This window comes from Lagenorhynchus albirostris, chromosome 10 (assembly GCF_949774975.1).
Source record: "Lagenorhynchus albirostris chromosome 10, mLagAlb1.1, whole genome shotgun sequence".
Taxonomy (NCBI): Eukaryota; Metazoa; Chordata; class Mammalia; order Artiodactyla; family Delphinidae; genus Lagenorhynchus; species Lagenorhynchus albirostris.
Genome location: NC_083104.1, coordinates 74,933,654 through 74,957,958, shown reverse-complemented (window position 1 = coordinate 74,957,958; position 24,305 = coordinate 74,933,654). Strand labels below are relative to the sequence as shown.

Below are 24,305 nucleotides of genomic sequence, written 5' to 3'. Positions count from 1 at the left end.
AACAGAAGGAGAGATATACCATGTTCTTGGATTGGGAGAATCAATATTGTGAAAATGACTATACTACCCAAAGCAATCTACAGATTCAATGTAATCCCTATCAAATTACCAATGGCATTTTTTACAGAACTAGAACAAAAAATCTTAAAATTTGTATGGAGACACAAAAGACCCAAATAGCCAAAGTAGTCTTGAGGGGAAAAAGCCGAACTGGAGGAATCAGACTCCCTGACTTCAGACTATACTACAAAGCTACAGTAATCAAGACAATGGCACAAAAACAGAAACATAGATCAATGGAACAAGATGGAAAGCCCAGAGATAAACCCACACACCTATGGTCAACTAATCTATGACAAAGGAGGCAAGGATATATAATGGAGAAAAGACAGTCTCTTCAATAAGTGATGCTGGGAAAACTGGATAGCTACATGCAAAAGAATGAAATTAGAACACTCCCTAACACCATACACAAAAATAAACTCATAATGGATAAGAGACCTAAATGTAAGATCGGACACTATAAAGCTCTTAGAGGAAAACAGGAAGAACACTCTTTGACATAAATCACAGCAAGATCTCTTTTGATCCACCTCCTAGAGTAATGGAAATAAAAACAAAAATAAAAACATGGGACCTAATGAAACTTAAAAGCTTTGCACAGGAAAGGAAACCATTAACAAGATGAAAAGACAACCCTCAGAATGGGAGAAAATATTTGCAAACAAATCAATGGACAAAGGCTTAATCTCCAAAATATATAAACAGCTCATGCAGCTCAACATTAAAAAAACAAACAACCCAATTAAAAAATGGGCAGACCTAAATAGACATTTCTCCAAAGAGGACCTACAGATGGCCAAGAGGCACATGAAAAGCTGCTCAACATCACTAATTTTTAGGGAAATGCAAATCAAAACTACAGTGAGGTATCACCTCACACCAGTTAGAATGGGCAGCATCAGAAAATCTACAAACAACAAATGCTGGAGAGGGTGTGAAGAAAAAGGAACCCTCTTGCACTGTTGGTGGGAATGTAAATTGATACAGCCACTATGGAAAACAGTATGGAGGTTCCTCAAAAATCTAAAAATAGAATTACCATATGGTCCAGCAATCCCACTACTGGGCATATACCCATAGAAAACCATAATTCAAAAAGACACATGCACCCCAATGTTCATTGCAGCACTATTTACAATAGCCAGGTCATGGAAGCAACCTAAATGCCCATCGACAGATGAATGGATAAAGAAGATGTGGTACATATATACAATGGAATATTACTCAGCCATAAAGAGGAATGAAATTGGGTCATTTGTTGAGACGTGGAAGGATCTAGAGACTGTCATACAGAGTGAAGTAAGTCAGAAAGAGAAAAACAAATATCATATATTAATGTATATATGTGGAACCTAGAAAAATGGTACAGATGAACCAGTTTGCAGGGCAGAAATTGAGACACAGATGTAGAAAACAAATGTATGGACACCAAGGGGGGAGAGCAGCAGGGGGTGGGGGTGGGGTGTGATGAATTGGGAGATTGGGATTGACATGACATGTATACACTGATGTGCATAAAACTGATGATTAATAAGAACCTGCTGTATAAAAAAAAATAAAGTTCAAAAATTCAAAACAATGTAGAATATTACAAAAGTGACCAATAATTTAGTTTATATGTATGTACTTGTTTATATGGGGAAAAGCTTAAAAGAATATACTTTGTAGTTAGATTAGTTGAATGAGCACTTATAACTCACACAAACAAAAGAAACATTTTGTAATTGTCAAGGGTAGCGCTTTTAAGGACCTTGATTAGCTGTGGTAACAGTAGGAACGGGAAGGAAGATATGGGTGACACTGTGAGTGCAGAATCAAATAACTTGGCAACCGAATAAAGGAGCCAGGTAACTGTGAATCACAGCGCCACCGGGTGCCTTGGACTTCGCACAAAGCCTCCTACATCTTGATTGGGGTTAGTAGCAGTGTTATCAATGACTCAGGCAAAGAAAAATGTCCTGGAGACTGGTTTGGCAAGCCAGATCTTAGAGTCCAATTACTGAATGAATACAAACAAGCCGCTTGTGACAGCCACAGTTCCAAGTCATAAGTAAACCAAGTCTACAGAAGGCATTAAGACCTGCCAAGGAGGAATGACGCCTAAGCCTGGCATTGGATGATGACTTTTGGAATTGGCTAAAATACTGAATAAAAGATTCTTCATCCCTTCTCCACTTTTGAAACTCAGAGGCATGGCCATCTGGGACCTGCCGTCCTCTGGAAGTGCTTCACCTCTGAGGTCTTGTGTTTCAGATTCCATTCTCGATCATGACCTTCTACCCGACTTCCATCACGCTGACTCAGGGCAGTTTCCTCCAACCCACTCAAATCACCAATATTTTTCAGTTCTTCCTGGTTATTCATGTTACGTATATGTATAGTCATATAGATATGAAGTCTCTTTCCCATAGCTGTGAGTATATATGTGTGTAGTATAGTAATATGGACATGAAATCTCTTTCCCATAGGTGTATGTGTATATATACATATGTGTGTATTGATGTATAGATATATAGGTACATATCTATATATTAGGTGCTCGTTCTGCTTGCCAAATACTGTTCTAGGCAATTTACATGCATTATCTCTTTTAATACTCACTGAGCCCTCGTGATATAGATGATATTATTATTTCTATTTCACAGCTTAGGAAACTGAGGGGTTTAAAGTCTGTGTAAATTGCCCAGGGCCTTAGAGCTAGTAAAGGTAGAACTGGATTTGAGCCCAGGTCTGTCTGACTCAGCCCTCTTAATTACCACATTTACCTCTGGAAAAATATCTGGAAGACATGTACTAAGTTGTTAAATAATTACCTAACGAGGTTGGGGTTATGGCGGAACCCTCGTATTCTATATTTTTCTCCTTTATTTTGTTTGGATTTCCATCTAAAAATTCTTTTTCCGTTAGCAACAATTCCCTCATTTTTCACTGCCTCTGGCCAGTCTGCTCTCCCAGTTTCCAAGCCCAGATAGCCCTCTTCTGTTGTTTAGTTCCTGGACTGGCAAACATCGCCAGGGAAAGCACATCACCAGACAGACTGAATCCATGACTAAGGAGTGGATTCTAGCCACCATGGGGCCCAGAAAGATTCAAACATCCTCAGGCAGTTCTCATTGCCATTCCCCAGGTTTTCACTCTCCTCGTGCTTTCTTTCACTCAAACTATAGCCACATGTCTTTTCTTTTCCATAAAATGTCTTAAAAGTAGTCAACACATGTTGTCTTTGTACCCTTTATTCCTCACTGACTCCCTGCCTTAACCCCTCTGTTATACTCAAACTGGTCTTAGGTGTCACCGATGCCTTCCTGATTGGGAAATCCCACAGCCCTTGCTTTAGTCAATTCTATTTAATCAACAGTGTCGATCATATCTTTTAAACTCCTTTCTCTCTTGACTTCCGTAAAGCTCCTCTCTCCCATTTTCTATCCTCACTTTGACCAACCTCACAATTTCATTCATGACCTCCTCTTCCTCATACCTTCCATGAATGCGACTGTTCTTTAGAATTTTTTCTACCACTACCCTGTCTAAAAACACTCCATATCAATTCCATGCACTCTCAGTATTTTTATCTCTAAATAAATGACTTCTGCCCAGGTCTCTATATTGAGGCTCAGACCTGTATAACTGAGCACTCAGTGTGCTGGCTCACTAGAGGGGAGAAAAACACATTTTGGAATATTTGCTGAATTCAAGCCACCCACATGAAGTCACTGCAGAGAGAGCTGGAAAATGTGCACAGTGGCTCTCTCGAGCAGGGATAAGTTGACTTCACACTCCACTTGGTACCCAAGGGCAAAGGGTCTCAAACTATTTTTTTGACATACTGCAGAAAAGAGGTTTTATGTCAGTTACATATATATGCTATGGAAACCAAATTCGATGAAACAGTACTAAACTTTGCCACGTGTGATGCACTTTAAAAGTTGTCATGTTCCATTTCATTAAAAAATATTTGTACCCACTCACCAAGTAGATTTCATAAACCATCAGTGGTTCAAGACCCACAATTTATAAACATCATCCTTGGGTCTTTCAAACTCGATATGCACAGAATGGTGTTTATGATCCCACTTCTACAACCTGTTCCTTTTCCCTAATTTCCTGTGTCAATCAATGGCTCCATCATCTACCTGGTTTCCCCAGCTGGAAATCTCACGGCCATTTTGGACTCATCCCTCTGCTTTATCCCTCATGGCCATTTCTGCCTTGTTCATATCTCTCAAGTAGATCTTCCAATCTCAGTCCCCACTGTCACTATCCTGTTTTATATCAGCTTTCACATAATAGTCTCCTAATTCATCCCCTGCTTTTGGTTTCTCCAATCTCAACTTATCTTTTTTCAGTTCAAAGCCATCTTCTAAAAATAAGTACTGCTACTGCTCTGCTTAAAAACTCTGATGGTTCCTCATTGCCCCCAAATATTTCTTATTCATTCAGAAAACATCTATTGGGCAACTACTGTGGGCCAGGCTCTGTATTGGACACAGGGGAATAAAAATGCCATGGTTCCTATCCTCAAGGAGCTTACAGTCCGAACTCCACTGCATTACTGAGAAGACTCTTTTGGTAGTTCCAGCTCACCTTTTCACCTTACCTTCTGCTCCAGCCTGTCTATATATCTGATGCCCTTGTCACAGTAGAGGACTGGACATCACCAAGGTGTATCCTCCACTTCTAGGCTCCGGTGCCTTGGCTCATGCAGTCCCACATTCTATGGGATGCCTTCCTCTTCCTTCTAGATGAACTCTTACTCATTCTTGAAAGCCTCTGTCTTGGTGAAGCCTTCCTTTTCACAAGTTCCTATTCAAAAATTTTAAATATTGAATCAATGTAATCATGCCCATATCCCAAATAGTTAAATAGTACTCAGGTGCTAAAAGAGAGAAGCCAGAGTCTCCCACCTCAACTCACCCCAACCGCAGCCCAATTCCCCAAAGGTAATCACCCTTAATGATTTTCCTTTTTAGATATCTGGTGATCTCCATGTTTGCAAAATAGTATGCTATATTATTATTTCTTGGTGTATCATCCTAAGCACTGTCTATCTAATTTCTACTAGGAGAGTGAGCATTTAGCTCACAACCATCCTGGTCCTATCTCTTCTCTTCTCTAACCCTCCTAATAGAGTTACATCTCTCTACTCAGGCCCTCCACTACATCTCTCCTCTGCAAAGTCACTGTGCATCCAGACCTTTACTTTTTGTTCTACTATGGACATTATCTCTTTTGACTCTCGTCATTTTCCAAAATGAGACCCTTAGTAACTCAACCTTTTCTCCATCCTAGTAGGCCTCACTTCTCCCTCCTTCTACCTACTTACCTATAGGTACTTCTACATTTTAGAAATCAATCATATTTACATTCTCCTGTATAATCACAGTTCATTCTTCTTTGGCTTGTTTAAAAGGTGTTTCTAAGAGTTGAAAACCAGTAAGCATGTTTGCACTGTTAGACTAGTGAATGTTGTTTTCGATCGTCTAGTGGAATACTCTGATCATACTTTCTTCTCTGGGCCGTTCAGAGAAATATATTTTTAGATTTCAGGTTTAATGGTGTCTCCACCCAATAGCTCAAAATCAATCCATTTTAAATTATTTCACACTTACATCATGCCTTTCCTGGACATTTTCCCTCTTGGAGTTTCTAGTTTTAACTTTAATTGTCTTTAATTTTAAATTTAAGTAATTTAATCTTCTAATTTTTTCTTTTGCATTCTGTTACCTTCTAAGGGCCTCGAGGGTTTCCAAGTTCCCAATCATACTTTTAGTTTTATTGAATCCCCTTGTTTCTTCCAGCTTCATTACTTTAATCAGGATGGGTTAGTTTCCAGACCGTCACCCTGGGGCTTCCCTCCTCCGCTCATCTGGCTTGGAGCCTCTTTTCCTTGGATCCTGTGCAGTGAGAATGCCTTTCACTTCCATCCCTTCCAAGGAGAATTAATAACTCACTTCTCAGAAACCCCACAGTCCTTGTATTTACCTACAAGGGCTCACTTGCTGTGGTGTGATTTCCTTAGCCTCCAGGGGTAGTCATCCTTGAAATGGTACCTAACATACCGTTTGCCCTCAATAAACACTATTTGAAAACACTATGGAGCACATTATTACTATTTATTCCAAAATCTTGATTGAGGACAGAGTCATCAGTTTTTTTCATGTTAAGGAGTAAAGAAGCACTTCTATATTGATGGGAAATGGGAGTAAGAATTAAGAGATAAGAAACAGCTCAACAAAGAATCAATTTATAAACACAAGTACCTTATTTTTTTCACTACATCAAAACAAAAACAAAACCCATATCAGATCCACCTTATAACCTGTATGTCTACGTTGACTTGCCATCCTTTGGAATGTGAGGCCCATTCTTTATTCATTTCACTGGACTGGGGTTGCCAGAAAAATTACAGGAAGCCCAGTTAAATTTGAATTTCAAATAAACAACACATACTTTTGAGTATAAATAGGTTCCAAATATTGTATGGAACCTTCTTATACTAAAACCTTTTTGTCATTTGTCTGAAATTCAAATTTAACTGGATGTCCTGTATTTCATTTGCTAAATCTGGCAACCCTACACTGGGGACCTTCTCAGGACATTAACCTGCTAAATGCCAACCAGTCTGACCTCCTCAGAGAGAGTAATCTGATTACAATGGGAGGAAGCACAGAGTTGACATGGAAAGAAAGAAAGAAAATATTTCCTACTTGCCTTCAAGACCTGCTTTCAAAGCCCACTACCTTTTTAGGTGTGATGATGAATTTTCTGATTGTGTCTTCTGAATCTTCATCCTGTCTTAAGGTTAAAGGGAGGAGGGGAGGTCCTTAGAGACCGCTTACGTAGTGTATCATGTACACTTTTAGATTAATATTCTGGGGCAATCTGTTCCATAGGCAGTTATCCCAGGAAGCACAGGAAATTGTCATTAGGCTGAGATAGTTTAAATGTTCACCTACTGTCAGGTTTAAATAAGTCACTGCTTCTTTAAAGATAATACTATTAGACAGCACTGTGTATGCTCTGTCCTAAGCATTTCACATACATTTGCATTTCGTTCTCACAAGGTGCCTCTGACTAATGTACTTTGATTATCTCCGTTTTACCCTTGAGGAAGCTGAGAAGCAGAAAGGATAAAGAACTTGCCCAAAGTGACATCACTAACAAGTGTGAGAAAGGAGCTATAATCCATGCCTTCTTAATCTGGAGTCCTCCAAATAAAAATAAAATAAATTTCATCTACAGTCCTGTCAACCTCGCCAAAAAGCCAAAAATCACTAGTTAAAAACATAAAACATTAACTCCACCCATGAATGTCAAACTACTTTCTCTGAGTCTCTAACTGACGCTTTAAATGAATATTTTAAAATTAGAAAGTTGGATTGAGGAGAAAGCATTGGAAAATGAAGGAAGGAATTTCAGCGAAACCTCAAAGAACTGGGTTAAGCTGAGCTATCAGATGGCCCCTTTTCACACCATATCCCCCCAAGTCATAAAAGCTCTTCCTGATTGCCCTTCACTGTATTTCCACGGAGAAATGAAACTAACTCAGTGGCAGGCCTTCCAAGCCGGAGCATAGTCCACATAATTTCTAGTTCCAGTGCACTATAAAACGGAAAGCGGACTGCGCAAGGCATTGTGGATTGCGGATGGAAACAGAGTAACCGGGAATTTAGTGAAACGAGCAAGGTCGGCCCGATGGGGGGATGAATGGAACTGGGAAAGATCTGATAGGAATCGAGTCTGAGAACAGGAACCGGGGGCGCAGCACCCGCTCTCTGCACGCGTGGGTCGGTCCCGGGGGGAAGGGGGTTAAGTTAACCCGCGGGTCCAGATTGCAGACCGACGGCCCTGGGAGGGTGCTGTGTGCGCCGAGCTCGCCCGCGTCCCAGCGCCTCTGCTGGTGGGAGGACGGTAGCCTCAGCTCCACCCCTTCCCTCCTCCTGCGGCGCCGGGGGAGGTCAGAGTCGGGGCGACCTCACGGCGCGGGGCAGAAGGAGCGCGAAGCCAGCGCGCAGCCCCTCGCCCGCCTCCCCGCGGCCACGGTGACCCGGTGACAGCGGGCGACAGAGCCCGCGGAACTGGCAGCGAGCAAGCAGCAGAAGGGGTCGGCGCGCCCGGTCTCGGTTCCCGCGAGCAGCTCATCGCGGTGCCCGGAGGAGGTACCCCGGGGCGGGTGGGAGCCGGGGGTTGCCGCCGGCTGGGGGGCTGGGAGGTTGGGGGCTGAAAGGATGGGGATGGGAGGATGGGGGAGGATGGGGGTTGGAGGGCTGGGACCCTGCCCGCACCCACCTCCAAGCCGGAGCTGGGCTCACCTTCCCTGCCGCCCTCCGAACAGCTCTGGGATCTTTGCGGGGAGGGTGATGGAATTCGAGCCCAGTTCTCCCAAACCTTTTCCCCGGGGAGCAACCCCAAAGAATTGGGTGCTGAGAGGGAATCCTCACAGGAGAACCTGGAGCACAGGGAGTTTTCTTATCTGTGGGTCTACACACACACACACACGCACACGCACACGCACACGCACACACACACACACACACACACACACACACACACGAGTGTTGCTTCTTCCGGAGCCCAGTTCTGAGAAGCTGCTGTATGATATGAATGACAAAGCCGTCCCTCTCTGCTCCGATTACTTACTCCCCATGTCCCAGAGCTCCAGGCTGCAGCCCAGATAAGATCTCTGCGGGAGGCTTGTTTTTAAAAAGCCAAACAGAACCAGAAAGCAGAGAACATTCTCTTCCCCGTCATCACCTGGAGCCTCTCATAGACCTTTCTAGCTCTAAAAACGAAAAGGTCAGGCTTTCATTCAGACCTCTGGCTTCCCGGGTGGCTGCGGAAATGGGAGGAAGGAGGAGGGAGAGGTGTGTGGGCTCATAAGGGGGCTGGGAGCCCTTGAGGGACTTACGTGTTCAGGTTCGAGAGGAATTTGTGTTAACAAATCAGTATTGAACAAATTACCTTTGACCCCAATAAGAATGCTGAGCCAGGAGGTTGGTCTATGAGTAGGAGCCAGGAAATGCACCCCTTCAAAGTGTTGACAGTTACAAAGGCCTGGAACCTAATCTTGGGCTAACACTGAACTCAGGGATCCGAGCATTGAGTATTGGCCTGGTCCATAGGAAGGGGAAGGGGATGGCCTTCTTTTTTTAAAAAATTTAATTTTATTTATTTATTTTTTATACAGCAGGTTCTTCTTAGTTATCTATGTTATACATATTAATGTATATATGTCAATTCCAATCTCCCAATTCATCCCACCCCCACCCCCACTTTCCCCCCTTGGTGTCCATACATTTGTTCTCTACATCTCTGTCTCTATTGCTGCCTTGCAAACCAGTTCATCTGTACCATTTTTCTAGATTCCACATATGTGCGTTAATATACGATATTTGTTTTTCTCTTTCTGACTTACTTCACTCTGTATGACAGTCTCTAGGTCCATCCATGTCTCTACAGATGACCCAATTTCGTTCCTTTTTATGGCTGAGTAATATACCATTGTATATACATGTACCACATCTCCTTTGTCCATTCGTCGGTCGATAGGCATTTAGGTTGCTTCCATGACCTGGCTATTATAAATAGTGCTGCAATGAACACTGGGGTGCATGTGTCTTTTTGAATTATGGTTTTCTCTGTGTGTATGCCCACTAGTGGGATTGCTGGGACATATGGTAATTCATTTTGAGTTTTTTAAGGAACCTCCATGCTGTTCTCCATAGTGACTGTATCAATTTACATTCCCACCAACAGTGCAAGAGAGTTCCCTTTTCTCTACACCCTCTCCAGCAACTGTTCTTTGTAGATTTTCTGATGATGCCCATTCTAACTGGTGTGAGGTGATACCTCATTGTAGTTTTGATTTGCATTTCTCTAATAATTAGTGATGTTGAGCAGCTTTTCATGTGCCTCTTGGCCATCTGTATGTCTTCTTTGGAGAAATGTCTATTTAGGACTTCTGCCCATTTTTTGATTGAGTTGTTTGTTTTTTTAATGTTGAGCTGCATGAGCTGTTTATATATTTTGGAGATTAAGGCTTTGTCCGTTGATTCGTTTGCAGATATTTTCTCCCATTCTGAGGGTTGTCTTTTTGTCTTGTTTATAGTTTCCTTTGCTGGGCAAAAGCTTTTAAGTTTCATTAGGTCCCATTTGTTTATTTTTGTTTTTATTTCCATTACTGTAGGAGGTGGGTCAAAAGAGATCTTGCTGTCATTTATGTCAAAGAGTGTTCTATCTATGTTTTCCTCTAAGAGTTTTATAGTGTCCGGTCTTAGATTTAGGTCTTTAATCCATTCTGAGTTTATTTTTCTATATGGTGTTAAGGAGTGTTCTAATTTCATTCTTTTGCACGTAGCTGTCCAGTTTTCCCAGCATCACTTATTGAAGAGACTGTATTTTCTCCATCAGATATGCTTGCTTCCTTTGTCATAGATTAGTTGAACATAGGTGTGTGGGTTTATCTCTGGCTTTCCGTCTTGTTCCATTGATCTATATTTCTGTTTTTGTGCCACACCATATTGCCTTGATTACTGTGGCTTTGTAGTATAGTCTGAAGTCAGGGAGTCTGATTTCTCCAGCTCCACGTTTTTCCCTCAAGACTGCTTTGGCTATACGGGGTCTTTTGTGTCTCCATACAAATTTTAATATTTTTTGTTCTACTTCTGTAAAAAATGCCATTGGTAATTTGATAGGGATTGCATTGAATCTGTAGATTGCTTTGGGTAGTATAGTCATTTTGACAAGACTGATTTTTCCAATCCAAGAACATGGTATATCTCTCCATCTGTTTGTATCATCTTTGATTTCTTTCATCAGTGCCTTATAGTTTTCTGAGTACAGGTCTTTTACCTCCTTAGGTAGGTTTATTCCTAGGTATTTTATTCTTTTTGTTGCAATGGTGAATGGGATTGTTTCCTTAATTTCTCTTTCTGATCTTTCATTGTTAGTGTATAGGAATGCAAGAGATTTCTGTGCATTAATTTTGTATTCTGTTACTTTACCAAATTCATTGATTAGCTCTAGTAGTGTTCTGGTGTCATCTTTAGGATTCTGTATGTTTAGTATCATGTCATCTGCAAACAGTGGCAGTTTTACTTGTTCTTTTCCAATTTGTATTCCTTTTATTTCTTTTTCTTCTCTGATTGCTGTGGCTAGGACTTCCAAAACTGTGTTGAATAATAGTGGTGAGAGTGGACATCCTTGTCTTTTTCCTGATCTTAGAGGAAACGCTTTCAGTTTTTCACCATTGAGAATGATGTTTGCTGTGGGTTTGTCCTATATGGTCTTTATTATGTTGAGGTAGGTTCCCTCTGTGCCCACTTTCTGGAGAGTTTTTATCATAAACAGGTGTTGAATTTTGTCAAAAGCTTTTATTGCATCTATTGAGATGATCATATGTCTTTCATTCTTCAGTTTGCTAATATGGTGTATCACATTGATTGATTTGCCTATATTGAAGAATCCTTGCATCCCGGGGTTAATCCCACTTGATCATGGTGTATGATCCTTTTAATGTGTTGTTGGATTCCATTTGCTAGTATTTTGTTGAGGATTTTTGCATCTATATTCATCACTGATATTGGTCTGTAACTTTATTTTTTTGTGGTAACTTTGTCTGGTTTTGGTATCAGGGTGATGGTGGTCTTATACAACAAGTTTGAGAGTGCTCCTGCCTCTGCAATTTTTTGGAAGAGTTTGAGAAGGATGGGTGTTAGCTCTTCTCTAAATGTTTGATAGAATTCACCTGTGAAGCCCTCTGGTCCTGGGCTTTTGTTTGTTGGAAGGTTTTTAATCACAGTTTCAATTTCATTAATTGTGATTGGTCTGTTCATAGTTTCTATTTCTTCCTGGCTCAGTTTTGGAAGGTTATAGCTTTCTAAGAATTTGTCCATTTCTTCCAGGTTGTCCATTTTATTGGCATAGAGTTGCTTGTAGTAGTCTCTTAGGATGCTTTGTATTCCTGTGGTGTCTGTTGTAACTTCTTTTTCATTTCTAATTTTATTGATTTGAACCCTATCCCTCTTTTTCCTGATGAGTCTGACTAAAGGTTTATCAGTTTTGTTTATCTTCTCAAAGAACCTTTAGGTGTAAAGTTAGATTGTTTATCTGAGATTTTTCTTGTTTCTTGAGGTAGGCTTGTATTGCTATAAACTTCCCTCTTAGAACTGGGTTTGCTGCATCCCATAGGTTTTGGATCATCGTGTTTTCATTGTCATTTGTCTCTAGGTATTTTTTGACTTCCTCTTTGATTTCTTCAATGATCTCTTGGTTATTTAGGAACGTATTGTTTAGCCTCCATGTGTTTGTTTTTTACGTTTTATTTCACTGTAATGGATTCTAATCTCATAACGTTGTGGTCAGAAAAGAAGCTGGATATGATTTCAATTTTCTCAAATTGAGGCTTGATTTGTGACCCAAGATGTGATCTATCCTGGAGAATGTTCCATGTGCACTTGAGAAGAAAGTGCAATCTGCTGTTTTTGGATGGAATGCCCTATAAATATCAACTATATCTGGTCTATTGTGTCATTTAAAGCTTGTGTTTCCTTATTAATTTTCTGTCTGGATAATCTGTCCAGTGGTGTAAGTGAAGTGTTAAAGTCCCCCACTATTGTTGTGTTACTGACAATTTCCTCTTTTATAGCTATTAGCATTTGCCTTATGTATTGACGTGCTTCTATGTTGGGTGCATATATATTTATAATTGTTACATCTTCTTCTTGAATTGATCCCCTGATCATTGATCATTATGTAGTGTCCTTCCTTGTCTCTTATAACATTCTTTGTTCGAAAGCCTATTTTATCTGATATGAGTATTGCTACTTCAGCTTTCTTTTGATTTCCATTTGCATGGAATGTATTTTTCCATCCCCTCACTTTCAGTCTGCATGTGTCCCTAGGTCTGAAGTGGGTCTCTTGTAGACAGCATATATAAGGGTCTTGTTTTTGTATCCATTCAGCCAGTCTGCGTCTTTTGGTTGAGCATTTAATCCATTCACATTTAAGGTAATTATCAATATGCATGTTCCTATTCCCATTTTCTTAATTGTTTTGGGTTTGTTTTTGTAGGTCCTCTTCTTCTCTTGTGTTTCCCACTTAGAGAAGTTCCTTTAGCATTTGTTATAGAGCTGGTTTGCTGGTGCTGAATTCTTGCAGCTTTTGCTTGTCTGTAAAGCTTTTGATTTCTCTGTCAAATCTGAATGAGATTCTTGCCCAGTAGAGTAATCTTGGTTATAGGTTCTTCCCTTTCATCACTTTAAATATATCGTGCCACCCCCTTCTGGCTTGTAGAGTTTCTGCTGAGAAATCAGCTGTTAACCTTATGGGAGTTCCCTTGTATGTTGTCGTTTTTCCCCTGTTGCTTTTAATATTTTTTCTTTGTCTTTATTTTTTGTCAGTTTAATTACCATGTGTCTTGGCATGTTTCTCCTTGGGTTTATCCTGCACTTCCTGGACTTGGGTGGCTATTTTCTTTCCCATCTTAGGGAAGTTTTTGACTATAATCTCTTCAAATATTTTCTTGGGTCCTTCCTCTCTCACTTCTATTTCTGGGACCCCTATCATGCGAATGTTGGTGCATTTAATGTTGTCCCAGAGGTCTCTACGCTGGCTTCATTTCTTTTCATTCTTTTTTCTTTATTCTGTTCCATGGCAGTGAATTCCACTATTCTGTCTTCCAGGTCACTTACCCGTTCTTCTGCCTCAGTTATTCTGCTATTATTCCTCATTATGACCGCTCGACAATTGCTTTCCCTGCTAGGGATTTTAAAGACAAAAATCACATCTATTTTTGAAATCTTTTAATCCGAAACATAGTGACTGACACATAGTCACTCTTAAAATTGAGTAAATGGACTCGTGAACAAATGCATGAATGAGGCAGCCAGTCATTGAATTATTTGGAGAATTATTACTCTGGGAATGAGGTCAGATAGCACATATATAGGGTGATGAAAAAAACTCAGCAAGCAGTACTCTTACTGTTCCATTGCAGACATTTCCAAACACTGCCTCCTGGTACTGGCTATACCAGAGCCCATAGGGAGCTAACATATAGATGCCTGGACCTGCCTTCTGAAGATTCTGCATCAGAAAGTCTGCGATGGGTCTCAGGAGTCAGCATGTTCAAAGGTTCCGCAAGAGCCTTGCAGCCTGCCTGAGGTCAGGCAGGGAACTGGTGCGGGCCATTTCACCTGGACTTAACTCTGCCGGTTCCACTATAAGGACAAAAGGTGATGGCCCTGGCACTGGTCTGGTAGGAATCATGGGGAGGGCAGAGCACCCCAGTCCTGCTTGGAGGACTCGGGGAAGCCCTGCTAGCCATTGGCTGTCTCTAATTCTTCCTGAGGTTATTGACAGGGAAGATGTGATGAATACCCAAGTTGCTACGGGCAAGTGAGCCTTCTTGGGGTTAGAGCAGCGTTCCTAAAAATCACTGTTGATTCCTTATGTGTTTCACTTTGTGTTCTCTTTTTCACCTCTTCATCCCTCGTGATCTTCCAAATGGGCTGAATGACACTCCCCTTATTCAGCCTGGGCTGTAAGCACCAGGAGTGGTAAATACTTTCTGCGGATGATGTTACTTGATGAAAATCCAAGTGGTGACATTGTAACAGGGGGGTAGCAGTGGAGGCTTGTGAGGATCCAGCCTGGCTTCAGTGCAACTTCTTCTATTGCTTATTTGGGAAACTTAGCTATGTCTCGGGATTCATACACAGTACTCTGAAGTTTCCAAGGGTCTTGGCATGTTGCTCCAATATAAATTAGGGCAAGAACAATGAGACAGAGTCTCATCTCTTTGGAGAACAATTTCTAATTCTTTGTTAAGTCATCTCTCAATCCAGCTCTGACCAGTTTAGCATCATTAAAATAACTGTTCTGTTCATTAACTTTAGAAGATTTTGGTTTTAGAGTGAACAGAATTTGACATTATATCAAGATGCCATGTGGTGGGTAAAAGGTGGCATTCAGGCAATCTGGGCTTAAGCCCTACCTCCAGCACTTGCTAGCTGTGTGATTAGAACAAGTCACTTAAACTCTTCTGGCCTCAGTTTCCTCATCAGTAGAATGGGGATAATTAAACTCCCCTGACAGATTGTTTTGGTGATGATTGAGTAAGGGACCATGTGCCAGAAACTGTGCAAAATACTTGGCACTTAGTAAGTGTTCAGATGTTAGCAATATTATCATCTATTTAGTGAGCAAACTTTTTTTTAGCAACTCCTCGGTGCCATTTTTAAATAAAAAGACAAATTATAGTGCTAGGTACTCATATGAAAAGATATTTATAATATATTTTCAAATTAAAAATGGAAGTTGAATATATCGTATGGCGTTTTATAAACAAACTTTAAAACTATATATGTATGTATGTTTATATGTATGGGTGTATATGTTTGTCTGTATTGTGTATGTGTACATGTATTCACGCATGGAACCGCATCTGGAAAAACATCTGTTGGCAAGGGATTATTAGTGCAGAGACAGCTCCATTTCTTAATTGACTTTATTGTCATGGTTGAATTTTGAAATCATGTATTAACGTTATAATAAAATTGAAAATAATAGTGAAATAAGATAAAATGAAGTCAACCAATATTATAAATGATCTAAGGAGTTAAACTGTACATGCTTTTTCTGATTCCCTCCACCCCCCTAAAAATAGATATGGAATACGGAAATGCCAGACTCACTCTACAAATAACCAAGCTTAGAGCTCCAGTGACAGTTTTCCCAGCTACGTATCTGGATTTTTAGCCTGTGTGATAAGAGCTGACCTTTCTATAGCCCTGTCTCCTCTGAAATCTTTCTCTCCGAATTCCTGTTGCCCTGAGAATTTGTACCATATCATCTAAGAATTTGGAAATGTCCCTGTCATTTGCTTTCTTCCTGTATTATAGATATGAGTCTTGTTTCTGAATCCTTATTGTAAGCTCTTTTAGAGCAGGGATTATGTCAAATTCTCCGGTATTTACCACAGTTGTTGACATAGCAGAGGGTGTGCAGCATTTGCTTAGTAAGTACCCATTGACTGAATGACTGCAGATCTGATGTTACTCAGAATCGGCCCTGTTGCACCGTCATAATGGAAAACAACTTAACCTGGAGATTTCAATGGGTTAACACAGCAAAGGTTTATTTCTTGTTCATAAAAGGCCATATGAACTCGCATAGGCTCTTTTCTGCTCAGTGATGAAGGATCCAGACCTCCTCCGTCTGGAGACACACATGTGGCTTCTAAGTTTGTTGAATGAAGGAAAGGAAGGAATGGAGAGACATACTGACTCATAAATGTCCTAGGCCACTTCCATTCAAATTCCCATTTATCGGAAATCAGTCCCGTCTAGCTACCAGGGAGGCCAGGAAATTCGGGGGAGCACATAGCTACTCAGGAACACTGACTTCTGTGCCACGGATCTGCATCTTCCTGCAGAATAACCATGCCAGCTAGTTAGTACCCCATTCGTATCAGTGGGACAAACACCCTCATGGATCATTAAACATGGCTCAGTTTATGTGAGTAACCGATGTGTTAGAAACTACCAGGATTCAGAATTTATCCAGGCAGCAGGCATTTACTCGTGCCTACTCTGTGCCGGGCACTGTTGTAGGTCCTGGGAATACAGCAGGGAAAAACAACAACAACAAAAAACCCAGCCCCAATTCCCTATGCTCACAGAACTGACTTTCTGGAAGAGGAAGATAAACAATTAACAAGTAATCCAGAGAATCTCTATTGGTGATAATATTATGCAGAAAGATAAAGCAGTTGGGGAAGCAGGGCACGTATTGGTGTATGTGTTGGGGGGTAGATTGTAATTTTAAACTGGTCAGGGAAAACCTCACTGAGAAGGTAACATGGAAGCAAAAACCTAGGAGGGAGGGAGCCGGTTATTTGGGTGTCAGGGCAAAGAGCCTTCCTGGAAGAGGAACACAGGTACAGATCCCAAGGTGGGACAAGGGGGGGCCTGAAATGTTTGCTGGATGGCAAGGAAGACGTGTAGTTGCAGTGAGGATGTGGGTGAGTGTGCAGGAGAGGCTGGGATGTCTGCTCAGGAGTCTGTTGAGTACAGGCTGCAGAGCCTTATATGTTACTTTAAGATCTGTGGCTTCTGCTCTGTGTCATGTGAAGCCATTTGGGGGCTTTGAGCACGAGGAATGGCATGATCACTCTGGCTGCTACATTGGGAATTGATCATAGGGTTCGGGGAGACCAGTGACAGGTTATTGCAAAATTCAAGAATGAGATGGTGATGGCTTGGACCATTTCCATCACCCCAAAAAGAGGGGAGAGATTTTCAAGGGGAAAAGTGATTCACAAATACAAGATAGTTTTTGCTGTTAGCAAAGAGCCTCCCTGTAATATAATTTATTATCATCACAAGTCCAGTTGTATTCATCAGTGCTACCGACATTTCTCCCACACAAGCTGCATGCCAGGACCCCTGTTAGGCACTTGGGACAGCAAGTAAGATCTGCCCCCTGCCTTTGGGAGGCTCTCAGTCGTAGCAGGGTTATAGAGATCCCCCCAAATATAACATCATCAGCACCAAAAACACACCCAGCTGCTGCAACACGATTATTTTACAAACGTGATGGAAACGTTAGCCAAAACATACTGAGGGTTTACTAGGTGCTAGACATGCCCTTGGATATGATTATGATTATGATATGTGATAAAATTATTATAGTTTGATGCTCTTCTTTCTAACCAAACTAGACTGCTACAAAGTTAGGGAACTAGTGGCCGAAAACCTAATATTATAACCTAAAAGTGTTATTTCTGGGCTCTGCAATCCAGCATGACCAAGAACTCTGACACCCTAGTGCCTCCCAAAAACCCATTCTAGAAAATGCATGTGCTGTTTTTTTCCCAAATGTCTTCTCCCTTTATAACACACGGAATCATGTTACTAGTCCTTTAATCTCACTGATAGGTTAGCCTATTTAAGTCCTCGTTGTTGCATGTCTTTTTTTTCCTTTTAATCATCTGCGTTGAAGAAGGTTAAGCTGAAACGGCTGCTCAGCTTCCAAGATGTTGCCACCCAAACTGCACGTGCTTTTCTGCCTCTGCACCTGCCTCACGCTGGTTCATCCCTTTTACTGGCAAGACCTAAATCCTGTTGCCTATATTGAATCATCAGGTAAGAGGTATATTTGTTCAAGGGCTTGAGCCACTGACCTGTTGCCAGACTCGAAGTGGTCCCAGGGAAGTTGCACGTGTGGACTTCTAAGAAGATTCTGATGAAGATGAGATCCTCAGTTCTCCCGGGGGAGGGGGGAGGGCCTCACTCTTTCCTCTTCTTAACGAAACTAGAGGAGTGCCTTCTTCTTCAACATCAGGACTGCAGGACAGCCTAGGATGAGGCCTTTTCAGACAAGCTGGAACCTCAGCGCGCAGTCACCGTAGAGAAGGTCCACACCGCCCCTTCTATACCTCATTGCCCTGACTCACGCCCTCTCCGTGCAGTAACACACTTCCCCTGAAGTGCCTTCAGAGGCAACCCCAAACCTGCCCCCACGAAGGTGAAGGAGAGGCAGGAGTCTTGATCAACAGGTGAAGTCCTGGTTGATGGTGGAGTGTGTGAGAAGATGGCGATTTAGAGTTTGGGATCCAGAGGGGGACAATCTTTTCTATCTAATGACAGACAGGAGCAGGGACCAGTAGGCACTCGGAGCTCCAGATGAGCATGGATGTGCATCCCTTGCTCTTTCTTACTTTGCAGGGTGGAGGGAAGGAGAAGAGGGGGAGGCTTAGTCAAGCCCAGGAGTGGCGGCCAGAATGGGACAGCCATCTCTAGACAGGGACATCTCCTGTACCTAGAATAACCTTGATTGAAAAGCGATTCCTTCTGGAGCTTTGTGAATTCCTGCTAATCCCAGAGGGTTGGGATGCGTGAACTTCTCTATCTAGTCTCCTCAGGTGAGCAGCATCAGCGGCCTCTGCAAGGTGCCATACTGTCTGTACCACAGACGCACGCACCTGGGGAGATAGGGCAGCCCTGGATCTAGTTGTGCGGTCTTGACGGGTGACTCCTTACTGTGACATTTACCAAAGATCTTTCATAACCAGTGCCTTACAAATCTGGCCCTGCTTCATAGTTGGGGAAATGATTGCAACAGCAGAAAAGGGACCAGATCTTCTATCTATGTTTGCATAGGAAATGGCATCATATCTCACAGGTCGATTCATGCAACAATACTTATCAGAGAACTGAGGTGTGCGTAATACACTGGTGACTAAGACAGAGGGCTTGTAGTCAAGCTCAAGGAGGTTAAATTAATTCTCCCATTCACTTATCTGTATGTTGAAAACAGGTAACATCTTACATGACGAGCAAATTCTTACCTAGGAGACATTTGCCTCATGTGCTTTTTATTGGCACAGAGTGGGAATTTCAAAACATGTTCTCTATTCCCTCACATCTGAAAATCACTGGAAAGCTGTTACTGGACAGTCAGAAACTTGAGGACACGCTTGATTCATCTTTGTCATCCCAGCCTGGAGCCCAATGCCCCATTCATTTGAACTACTCAAAAATGAATGCATAAATATTTTTAAAATTATGCATAAATAAATTTAAAATTGTTAGAAATAGTTTATTCAATAAAAGATGAAAATAATAGATGATTATTTGTATCATTCTTAATAAATGAATACATAGAAAATATGATCATGCAGCCAAAAAGTTTGTAAACATGGCTAGAGATATCCCATTCGCTAATGGAGGACATAAAGCCATATAAGAGAGTGTCATTTTCCTAGCACGTGTACATTCCATCTCCAACCCCAGGAATGAACATCAGGACTATTTGATAAATGAACATCACCAAAAATGTATAATAAGATTAACAGCATACCATAGGTTCTAATGCTCCTATTAAAATAGAGTTGAAGAAAAATAGGAAGTGACATTTGTAAGTTCTGAACCACAAAACTATATCATCTACAGAGTGGCCATTCAACCTGGCAAGTCTCTTCCCTGCCTCTTCCTTCGTGATGAGTGCTGATAGTTGGTTAGAGAATGGGAAATCTAGGACCATGACCAGATTAGCTGCGGGCTGGTGAACCTTTTCTTTCTTTCTTTTCTTTTCTTTCCTTCCTTCCTTCCTTCCTCCCTCCCTCCCTCCCTCCCTCCCTCCCTCCCTCCCTTCCTTCCTTCCTCTTTCTTTCTTTCTTTCTTTCTTTCTTTCTTTCTTCCTTCCTTCCTTCCTTCCTTTCTTCCTTTCTTTTTTTCTTTTCTTTCTTTCCTTCTTTCTTTCTTTTTTCTTTCCTTTCTTTCTTTTTCTTTCTTTCTTTCTTTCTTTCTTGTTTATTTTATGGAAGTATAGTTTATTTACAATGTTGTGTTTAATTTCTGCTGTACAGCAAAGTGACTCAGTTATACATATATATTCTTTTTCATGTCCTTTTCCATAATGGTTTATCACAGGATATTGAATACAGCTCCCTGTGCTGTACAGTAGGACCTTGTTGTTTGGTGAACCTTTTCTGCAACCTCCCTGGCACTCACCAGCCACAGGGCCCTGGAGGCCTACACTCAAACCTGGGTCAGCTCGAAGTTTCCTGAGACCTTTTCAGGGGTCAGATGTCCTGGAATACACCTCTCACAGTCCAACAGAAGGAAAGGAGCAGGCAAGCTGAATCTAGAAAACTGAATCCAGATACACTGATATATGGACTCACCATCCTGAAATTACATGAGGACTTGATTGGGGGTTAGAAAGGGGAACAGGTGAAACTGCAGGTGTGTTAAAGGGTTTTGGCACCAGAGAGAGAAAATGTTTCAAGAGTGGGTGGGTAAAAGAATAGAGGCCATGGGCCTTCCCTGGTGGCGCAGTGGTTAAGAGTCCACTTGCCAATGCAGGGGACACGGGTTCGAGCCCTGGTCCGGGAAGATCCCACATGCTGCGGAGCAACTAAGCCTGTGTGCCACAACTACTGAACCCATATGCCACAACTGCGGAAGCCTGTGCACCTAAAGCCCATGCTCCGCAATAAGAGAAGCCACTGCAATGAGAAGCCCGCGCACCGTAACAAAGAGTAGCCCCTGCTCGCCGCAACTAGAGAAAGCCCACGTGCAGCAACAAAGACACAATGCAGCCAAAAATTAATTATTTAAAAAAAAATATATATATATATGCCGTCAAGCATTTAGCAGAAACAAAAGAGACCCAGTGACAGTGAAAAGCTTAGTTTAACTCATTTTCACAGATATTTTTTGAGCACCGCTTATGTGCTAGACATTGTGTTAAAGATGTGAGGATACAAAGATATGGATGCAGCTCTTACAAAATAGCCTTGGGAGACAGAGTGTGCAGACACATGATTTTACTCTAATATGATAGGAAGAAAGAGAAAAATATATACAGGGAATTGATTTGATACTGAGGATGAAACGATTAAGTCTGGGGTGGTGGTCAGGGCAGGCTTCAGAGAAGATCAAGATATTAAAGGTCGAAGAGGAGTTTGCCATGGGGATTTCAAGCGCAGGGAACAGCATTTACTAAGGTGTAGACGCATGGAACAGCCCCGTGCGTCACTCAGCAGTGCTGGAGCACAGGGAGGGAGATAACAAAGGAAAAAGCAGCAGAAGAGGAGGAGCCAGTGGACCTCCAGATCATGGAGGGTCTTTCTTACAGTGCCCGGGAACTTGGGATTTAACTTGTGTACCTGTGAACCTCTACGAGCTTCAACCCCCAAACACTGGAAAGATAAGCCACCCCACACTGGAAGCCATGTGTAGATTTAAATATAACCTACAAACTGCCTTCCAGAAAGATTCCAGTGCATTCCCCCTTCAAGAAAAAATACCTGGTGATGATAGGAAAGCATTGAAGGATTTGAAGAGTTGCCTGGTGAGATTCATGCTTTAAATCACTCCAGGAGTTGTGTGAAAGATGCAGTTGAAGGAGTCAGGATCCAAGGTGAAGAGGACACTTGGGAGAGATGGCGACTGTCCGGTCAAGAACAGTTAAGGTGTAACTGAGAGAGTTGAGCTAATGGGGCAAGGCTACATTGGAGAGAGAATCCTAAGCTAAAAACAAATGTTAGAGATTGGAACTTGGTTGGATGTAGGGGATAGAGGAGAAAGGGTTAGGAGAGTAGCATGATTCCCAGGTTTCTGGCTTGGGGTCCCCAAGCTAGGGAATTCTGGAGTTGCATGCTGTGTGTTTGGAAGATGAAGAGGGGGAGTTGGGAGATGGTCATTTAGTTTCATTCTGGACCATAGGCTTTGCTGTTCCAATAGGAAGGCTTCCAGTGGGAAGTCGTGAGCCCAAATCTGAAAGGTGGATAGAGTTCATGTTTAGGAAAAGCAGATTTGGGAAGTGGTCTCTAATATGCTCTGGATAGGAGTAGAAGGTAAGGGCAAAGCTGGAAGGATTGGGAGCTGATCCTCAACATCTTAGGAAAAGGGCTATGTCGACCGCCATCTTTTTCCCCACACAGTGCTTTGCATACAGTTGGCGCTCAATAATTATTTGTGTATTTTACTAATTAGTAAAGAAATGGAGGCAGGAAACTATGGGTAGTCCCTTGATTCTCTTGGAGTTTCTTTGTGTAATAAAGTCTGGGGTGTAACGGCTGACAAGTGAAATAATATTGACCTGTTTTCCAGCGTGGTTCAAAAAACTACAAGCTCTGATGGCTGCTGCAATGTTTGGCCAAACTAAAATCCCCAGAGGAAATGGATCTTATTCCGTCGGTTGTACAGACTTGATGTTTGATTACACGAATAAGGTAGTGATTTGACTAATACCACTTATCCTTATATTCTAATATTGACTGTGGCTATGGCCCATGAGAAGGTTTTGAAACCTGACCTTGCCCTCAACTGAGAAAGACTTATTTTGCCATTTGTATGGTCTCCTGGGAAGCCTTTGGCAGTTTAATTCATTCCCCAATTCGTTGCTCTCATCGGATTAACTATAAACTCTTTCTTCCCCCTTCTTTGATGGCTGAAACCAGGCTGCTCATACTTTCTTTTCACTCAACAAGCATACTGTTGTTCTATTTCTCTTCCTTTTGACTGCATTCAGTCACTACGGCAACTTAAAAAGCTCTCTGGACCTCTTGCGCAATAGAAGTATTTGGGTCCCCGCTAATTAAATATGCAAAATAGCTGTTAGAACATGTTTAAGAAGCAACTTGACTAAAAGTACATTAACTTCTTTCCTCTACAGGGTACCTTCTTGCGTTTGTATTATCCATCCCAAGATCATGGTCACTGTGACACCCTTTGGATCCCAAACAAAGAGTATTTTTTTGGTCTTAGTAAATTTCTTGGAACACACTGGCTTATGGGCAAAATTTTGAGCTTATTCTTTGGTAAGATTTGTGTTGCTTCTGCTTTTAGGCTCTAGAATATAAGAAAAGCTTGAAAATAGCAGGAGTTTCAGGCAGTGAAAGACCCAAGTAGATTGTCTCCAGTCCAGACATCTCCTAAGATGACAAAGTATTTCTTAAAAGGCCAGGTAACTATCAGAGAATCAAGGGTTCTCGTTTTGTCTATTCTGAATACGATAGGGTGCGTGGAGGGAGTGAAGGTATCAGACTTTCAGGCTGGCTCTAACATCTCTCTATGGCTGGCCTGATTTTTGCTTCTTACATATTCTTGGAGGCAGTCATGTGGTGAGACCAGCAGCTGGGCTGATGTGACTACTACCTTCTATGCTCTGCGCTAAAGTGCTTTCTACAGTTGGGCAAAGGGAGAAAGAAAACAGAAGCCTCCATAACTCTCCAGATCCTAAACAAAGGAGTGAAAGCTAACTTCTTACATGTCATAAATGAGGAAACTACTCTCATTCCCATCACCGACCCCCAAGCGGCCAGCCTCTCTCACTAAGACAATCCGATGTGCATTCACCACTTAATATGTCTGTATTTCGCTAATATTGAGTTGTCCTTCCTTATCTGTTTGACCAGACACTACTGTTGGGTTGATGTTAACCATGTCTTCAAATTTCCCCCTCAGAAATACCTACAACTTTTGGCCTTCATTTTAAACATCTCGTTGGAGTTTTCTTAAGAATCAATTTATAAGAGAAATGATGAAAATATTATCACTACGCATCTTTACGATGCTGAATAACTTATAAGTCACTTCCATAGCAATCGTCACATGTAGTCTTCATGACCACATCTCCATCGTGTTGATGAGAAAGTGAAACACAAATAATTGATGATAATGTTGACAATAACAAGCGAGAAGTGAAGGAAGAAGAGACAACCTCTTCCA

The 24,305-nt window shown here is 41.7% G+C and overlaps 1 protein-coding gene across 3 annotated transcripts in view; it reads left to right on the top strand.

Moving 5' to 3' along the window:
* Positions 1–7,730: 7,730 nt before the first annotated feature.
* The window catches only part of PLA2G7 (phospholipase A2 group VII), a 34,554-nt gene continuing 17,979 nt past the window's right edge, over positions 7,731–24,305 (top strand). The window contains exons 1-3 of one of the 3 annotated variants that reach the window (XM_060164212.1): positions 7,731–7,749; positions 22,686–22,807; positions 23,251–23,395. In XM_060164212.1, coding sequence (XP_060020195.1) covers positions 22,712–22,807; positions 23,251–23,395 — 241 coding nt within the window. In that variant the 5' untranslated portion in view covers positions 7,731–7,749; positions 22,686–22,711. Of the gene's footprint in view, positions 7,750–8,017; positions 8,218–18,100; positions 18,210–22,685; positions 22,808–23,250; positions 23,396–24,305 lie in introns of those variants that run through there. The other 2 variants (XM_060164211.1, XM_060164210.1) reach the window with 2 other exon arrangements.